This window comes from Nanorana parkeri, unplaced genomic scaffold, assembly GCF_000935625.1.
Source record: "Nanorana parkeri isolate BGI_ZX_2015 unplaced genomic scaffold, ASM93562v1 scaffold23, whole genome shotgun sequence".
NCBI lineage: Eukaryota > Metazoa > Chordata > Amphibia > Anura > Dicroglossidae > Nanorana > Nanorana parkeri.
Window position 1 is genome coordinate 3,265,748 of NW_017306291.1, and position 6,872 is coordinate 3,272,619.

The 6,872-nt window shown below is 48.6% G+C and overlaps 1 protein-coding gene across 1 annotated transcript in view; it reads left to right on the forward strand.

Annotated features, from left to right (window-relative positions):
• Positions 1 to 3,819: 3,819 nt before the first annotated feature.
• RSU1 (Ras suppressor protein 1) overlaps positions 3,820 to 6,872 on the forward strand; it is a 121,363-nt gene continuing 118,310 nt past the window's right edge. The window contains exons 1-2 of the mRNA XM_018564123.1: positions 3,820 to 3,898; positions 6,411 to 6,523. Of these exons, the coding sequence (XP_018419625.1) occupies positions 6,415 to 6,523 (109 nt within the window). The 5' untranslated portion in view covers positions 3,820 to 3,898; positions 6,411 to 6,414. The remainder of the gene's footprint in view (positions 3,899 to 6,410; positions 6,524 to 6,872) is intronic.

The window sequence follows — 6,872 nt, forward strand, 5'->3', positions numbered from 1 at the left end:
CAAGTCCCCCCCCCCCCCCCCATTTTCACATCAGAATCTCCCCCCTTCAAACAGCAGTCCCTCCCTTGCACATCAGAGTCTCCTCCTTTTAACATAAGTCCCGCCCTTGCAAATCAGAGTCTCCCATTCACCATTCTCCTGAATGAATATGGGGCGCATCATCATTTTTTTTTACAGTTCCCGATGAATCCAGGCGGCACCCCACGGTGCCTCGGCACTCTGTTTCAGAAAGGCTGTACTAAACCTTTCGAAGTAAATGTTAATCTGCAATTATGTTGGAGGTGCACTTCAAACAACAACAAGGTATTGTTAGGCTTCCCCCTTACTCTCTGATGTGATACCATGAGGGAAGGTTCTTTCCAACATGTGAGGGCCCCATGGCTTCTTTGGGTGACATGATATGTAGGTCATTTAGAGTGGCCAAGTAAGCTGCTGGAGTAAGCCAGATTTATGCCAAGTGAACACAATTCACAAGAGCTAGGTGGCAGTGGAAACACCCCAGAGGATCCCCATGCAGACATGGAAGCAGAAATCAGCACTGTCAAGCTGAAGTGTATAGGACAGACCGAGCAGAGCATGGCCAGTGTACACCTGTTGTTCTTGACCTTCTTCCCCTATATAACCTGTCTTTGGACTGTTACATTTACACCAGAGACTTGTATAGCGCAGCCTTTCTAAATCAGGGTGCCATATCACTCTGGGGTGCCTTCTGGCTTTCCTCAGGGGTGCCTCGAAATTTTTCCAGAAGCCTCAGACTTTTCCTTTGTGCTAATTCGAGGAGGGTGGGTCCAATTCAGAAAATAATGGAAGTGTGCTTTTGTTCATGCAAGAGGGGGCTCTGATGTATATAAAAAAAAGACCTTTTCATGTGAAGGGGGTTCTGATGCAAAGGGGGCTCCTAGTATGAGTCAGTTCACTGATTTCCCAGCGAGCTGCTGCTGGCGGTATACTGAGAAACCGCAGCTGAAGCGGATCCCGACAATTTTCCCGGGATCCGCCCAGCTGCGTGACTGACAGCGGGCTCTGCCTATCTAGAGGCAGAGCCACCTGTACCCGCCCCCTCCCCCGTCTGTTCAGCCAGTCAGCGCTGGTGGATCGGAGCGGGGAATCCAGCCCCTCCCCTGTCACGGCAGAGAGCCGTGACAGGATCGAGAGGTGAGGGAACCTGGTATGTGTTCGCTCACTTCCCGATCTACTGAGCCAACCTGTGACAGTCTCATTGTCACAGGTCGGCTAGAACTAAAGTTCTCCTTTAAATTGTGTTTGTGTGCAATACAACGAATATGAATGCATTTTCTACCAAAAACAGTTGTGCACATATCATGTGACATAAAATATTTCAATGGTCACCGTTTTATTCATCAGGGTCTTTCTGAAAATAACTAATCTTCAGGCCTGAAATATGCATTTTAACATGTGTGCAAAAACAGCTTGGCAATGAAAGTGTTAAACTAATAGTAAAAAATGGGTAAAGATCAGTAGTCTTGCTCTGCGTTCAGATCCATAGAATCAAAATAGAAAAATCTGCCCCTTCAAATGAACATAAACATTTTTACTAACACTTACATGTATGCAGTGCAAATGCACTCTATTGGAGCTTCCTGCATACTAGCACCAAAGGGTCTTGCACCCTTCATTGCAGGTGGCTGAAGTTGGCTGCCTAAAGTCCTTAATTGCTTGAACGCAGGCAGCTGAAGCTGCCTAAAGTCCATTGTTGCTAAGATGCAGTGGCTTGAGCTGCATTGAGTCATTTGCAGCTAGGATGCCGGCGGCTGAGGCTGCCTAGAGTCCTTCGCTGCTAGAATGCAGTGGCTTGAGCTGCATAAGAGTCATTTGTAGCTAGGATGCAGGCGGCTGAGGCAGCCTAGAGCCTTTTGTTGCTAGGATGCAGGAGGCTAAAGCTGCCTAGAGCCTTTTGTTGCTAGGATGCAGGCGGCTAAAGCTGCCTAGAGCCTTTTGTTGCTAAAGCTGCCTAGAGCCTTTTGGTGCTAGGATGCAGGCGGCTGAAGCTGCCTAGAGCTTTTTGTTGTAGTATACGAACAGACCACACTATCCAGAGAATTCCAATACTTCAAACATTGAAATTCACAGCAAATCCAGTATAACAGTGAATAAAAGTGTAGAGACCTCTATGAAAAAGCCTACGGGTGAAACATGTGAGAGGTTGTAGTTGGTTGGGGGTGTGCATTTGCTGCTTTATATACATTTATTCACTGCTATACTGGATTTGATGTGAATTTCAATAAAGTCTGAAGTATTGGAATTCTCTGGATAGTGCGGTCTGTTCGTATACTACTACGCACCTATTAGACCAGCACCTGGGGAGTACTGATGGCGGCTAAGGAATTGGAGCAGTGAGATTTCCTTTGGTTCTAGAGCTTTTTGTTGCTAGGATACAGGCGGCTGAAGCTGTCTAGAGCTTTTTGTTGCTAGGATGCAGGCGGCTGAAGCTGCCTAGAGCTTTTTGTTGCTAGGATACAGGCGGCTTAAGCTGCCTAGAGCCTTTTGTTGTTAGGATGCAGGCAGCTGAAGCTGCCTAGAGCATTTTGTTGCTAGGATGCAGGCGGCTGAAGCTGCCTAGAGCCTTTTGTTGCTAGGATGCAGGCGGCTGAAGCTGACTAGAGCCTTTTGTTGCTAGGATGCAGGTGGCTGAAGCTGCCTATAATCCTTCTTTGCGAGTATGCAGATGGCTTAAAATGCTCAGAATCTTTCACTGCTAGGATGCGGATGGCTTGAACTGCCTAGTCATTAGCAGCTAGGATGCAGGTGTCTCTAGCTGTATAGCATTCTAGTAATCAATGTTGCTAGTGATGCACCGGCCGCTGAAACATATCGGCCAAACATGGCTAAATGCCGAAAGTGCTATATACAGCGGCGCATCCGTAATTTCTTTCCTCCCCGCTGGGCTGCTCTGTGTCCCAGCGGGGAGGAGAGAAAGTGTCACAGGCGGCCACCACACCGCTCAGCCTCCAGTGCGGTAGCTGCTGGAACGCACCGCGATCGCTGTGAAACTTCCCCCTGCGTTTTGGGGCGGGAGGGGCGTGGCGGTGCATTGCATTCAATGGCACTGCTTCCACGCCCCCCAGCCCGCAGTGCGATCGAACTGGTGTGAACAAGGCCTAAATGTTGCAACTTTGTGCTATACATATTTAGGGCTCTTGCACATGAACGCCTGCCCCCGTACACCGTAAATGGTGGCGTAGTCCCTTACCAGGGAGCTCCGAATGCAGCTATTGACTTTAATGTGAGGCTGCAGTCTGCACTGGTGGTGGGGAATCTGCCTGCGTTTAACTGGTGTACAGGAGCCATTATGCAGATTCTTGTTGCCAGCAAGATCCTGCGCACCAGTTGCTATAGCCTCATATGGCCGAGAGTATGAGCCCAACGTGTCCTAGGTCCTTCTCCTCTGGGGTCCCAATACAGTAACCATTTTCTTTTTAGAGCTCTGATTATAATCTCTCCCTCCCATATATTATAAAACCAATCCGTAGTCACCCCGGCTGACCAGATAAGGGGGTTCAAACAAGCCTCAGGATGCCATCAACACTGCTCTGCTCCATCTCTACTACTCTATACAAAGCGGAAGAAAAACAATTCTGAGAGCAGCGTTTCCTCTCCGGACAGCGTGTTACATTGTAGCCGCATCCTCACTGCTGAACTCCCATTGGCTGCCTCTGCGTTCCTTTGCCTCTCATTGGCTTCAAGTGAAGATAGTAAACGTACGCTGCTCGCTGATTGGTCAGGCTGGGGTGCCGTGTATACAGCGCTGCCTGGCTCCGGAGAGTGGAATTTGCCTTATTAGGAGAGTGAGTGATATTACAGGCACTTCCTGTCCGGGGTGTGTGAGGAGGAGAGCGGCTTCCAAACACAGGAGCTCCGGGTACACTGGGCACAGCTGGTAAGGAGCAGACATGTCTGTATTATGGAGCACTGTCATTGTATCCTGATCACTGTATGGGGGTCATACATGGATGCAATCACACTATTCGGTGTACTGTTTGTTTTATTTACTTTAAAATGGATCTCCTACTATTTTTAAGTCCCCCTTCTGCTTTGGTAAAATCATTGCTGAGTTCTGCTCACCTCCTCCATGCTCCAGTGTTGTCCCAGACTTCCTCCTCTGTCCAGCAGCAGCGGTGGTCCGCTTCAGGTAGTCATGTCATTGTGCCCGTTTCTATTGATGAGGCTGGGCTTGGTGTGAACCCATTTCATCTAAATTTGGCCAGGACCCCCTTGTGACAGACACCCCGGGGCCCAATCACTTGCGGCAGGGGCTTTCGCCTCCTTTCTGAGATGTGTAGCTGTGGGGTGGGGTGGAGAATGTGCCCGCTGCAACTGATTGTGCCCACCGGATGGCACGTCATCACGCAAGCCGGGCTCACGGTACTCCAGGACTGAGTGGCGCTCACACATCCTTATGCAAGCGCCACTCATCTTAGAGGGAGGACAACTGTCGCCAGAGGAAAAAGAGGGAGCTGCCGTGATACCAGCGGACTGGCTAGAAAATGTTTTTGAATTTATTTAAATAAAAATACTGGGCACGCTGGATGACACTGGTGCTGGCTGTACAGGCACTGGTACTGAATGACACTGGTAATGGCTGTACAGGCACTAGTACTTGATTAATTTTATTATTATAATACAGGATTTATATAGCGCCAACAGTTTGCGCAGCGCTTTACAATATAAGGAAGACATTACAATCACAATACAATTCAAGACAAGATGGTAAGGAGGGCCCTGCCCCTGAGGGTTTACAATCTAAGAGGGAGGGGCAAGTGATACATGAGGAGGTAGATGTGTGGGGATGAATTGTTTGAGAATGTGATGGTACAGTGGTTAGGTTGAGGCGGGATAGGCTTCCCTGAAGAGATGAGTCTTAAGGGATCGCCTAAAGGCAGTCAAAGTGGGAGATAGACAGACAGGTTGGGATAGAGAGTTCCATAGGATGGGAGAGACTCTAGTCAAGTCCTGGAGGCAAGCATGGGAGGAGTTGACAAGGGAGCTGGAAAGCAGGAGGTCTTTGGAAGAGCGGAGGGGACAATTAGGGTGATACTTTGAGACCGGTTTGAGATATAGCCGGGGGCAGAGTTGTGGATGGTTTTGTAAGTGTTAATATTTAGAATGTTATCCTTTTGGGCTATTGGAAGCCAGTGCAGGGATTGGCAGAGGGGTGTTGCCACTGGCTGTGCAGGCACTAGTACTGGATGGCACTGGTCCTGGATGACACTGGCACTGGCTGCACAGGCACTGGTCCTGAATGACACTGGCACTTGTCCTGGATGACACTGGCACTAGCTGTACAAGTACTGGTCCTGGATGACTGGGACTGGCTGTACAGGCACTGGTCCTGAATGACACTGGCACTTGTCCTGGATGACACTGGCACTAGCTGTACAAGTACTGGTCCTGGATGACTGGCACTGGCTGTACAGGCACTGGTCCTGGATGGCACTGGCTGTACAAGCACTGGTACTGGATGACACTGGTACTGGATGGCACTGGCTGTACAGGCACTGGTACTGGATGACACAAGGAATGAGCCGAGTGCTTGCCTCCTATACAAACAGAAGAAAATCTGGCTGCACACCGGATTCCACTGAGATAGTTTATTGAAGCTTGTACCACATCACTGGTGTCCCACTAAAGGTTCACCCCACTGACGCGTTTCACCCAATCACAGGGCTTAGTCGTATGTGTGTTTGTGGTGGTGTGCGCTGAAAAACAGTACAGCATGCAGTACATTTTTTCAGCGCAGCACGGTGCTGTGTGGTACAACTGCCGCACACTGCACTGTGCCAATAGACTTTAATGAGATGTCAGTAAAGGTCTAGCAAACAAAGTAAAAAGTGTGACGCGTCGGGCTCAGCACATCCATGCTTTACCGGTCAGTGCACACCAGCAGCGGTGCATGGTGTGAACCGGCACAGAGAGCACACTGGAGATTTTCCTTCACTTCTTGTCTGATGTGCACAACAGGATGGAAGAGGAAGTGCCCCCAAAGGGAGGGAAATCCCTGGTGGTCAGCAGGGTCACCAGAGCTGGGGCCTCCATTGAAAGATTTTATATTTATTTCTGTTCTGATGACAACTTCAAATTAGTGATTTTCTTTCACTTTAAATTATAACGTTCCCCAGAACAAATAGAGAGGGTGAATCTCCCTAACGGGGACAGCAGTGAAAACCCGTCATGGGTTCTAATCCCTCTTCACTCTATCCAGAACTATAAAAAAAAAGTTTCAGTTGCACTTTGAGGAAGGACTGGACAAATTCCAGGAGCCAAGCTGTCAGCAAGGATGCAGGGACATGGTGACACCTGCCTGGGGTGGCAACAGATTTGGTGAGAAGTTTGTGTGGAATAACCGGCCATATTGTCTCATTGTTTGCGGTTTTTCTTTTTCATTTTTGTAGCAAGATGTCCAAGTCATTGAAGAAGATAGTGGAGGAGAGCAAGGAGAAGAATGTCACCGAAATTGACATGTGTGACAGAGGAATCATAAATATGCTGGACATTCCTGGCCTGTGTAAGTAGAGTTCACACAAATACCTAAAATCTCTGTACCCCAAATGTGTCTGAGTCCCAAGTTTTAGGTACAATTCTGGTGCTGTTGGTACACTATAGTCAAGACTACAAATTAGTATTGAGATGCCTAAAGCTGAAGATGAATCAGCTGTTATTTTGCCTTCCCTGGTTCCTCCTTTCCCACCTCATCAGCGGGATTTGTTTTTTTTAGGCCTAGTTCACCTTTAGCATTTCAGCATGCCCAGCACATCACAAATCACTGCTCAGCTGTTGAAAAGCTGCTCCTTTAGCAGTCCATACGTGTAGGATATGTGTGGTGTGTCTCCAAAAACGCCTAGAAAGGGGACACC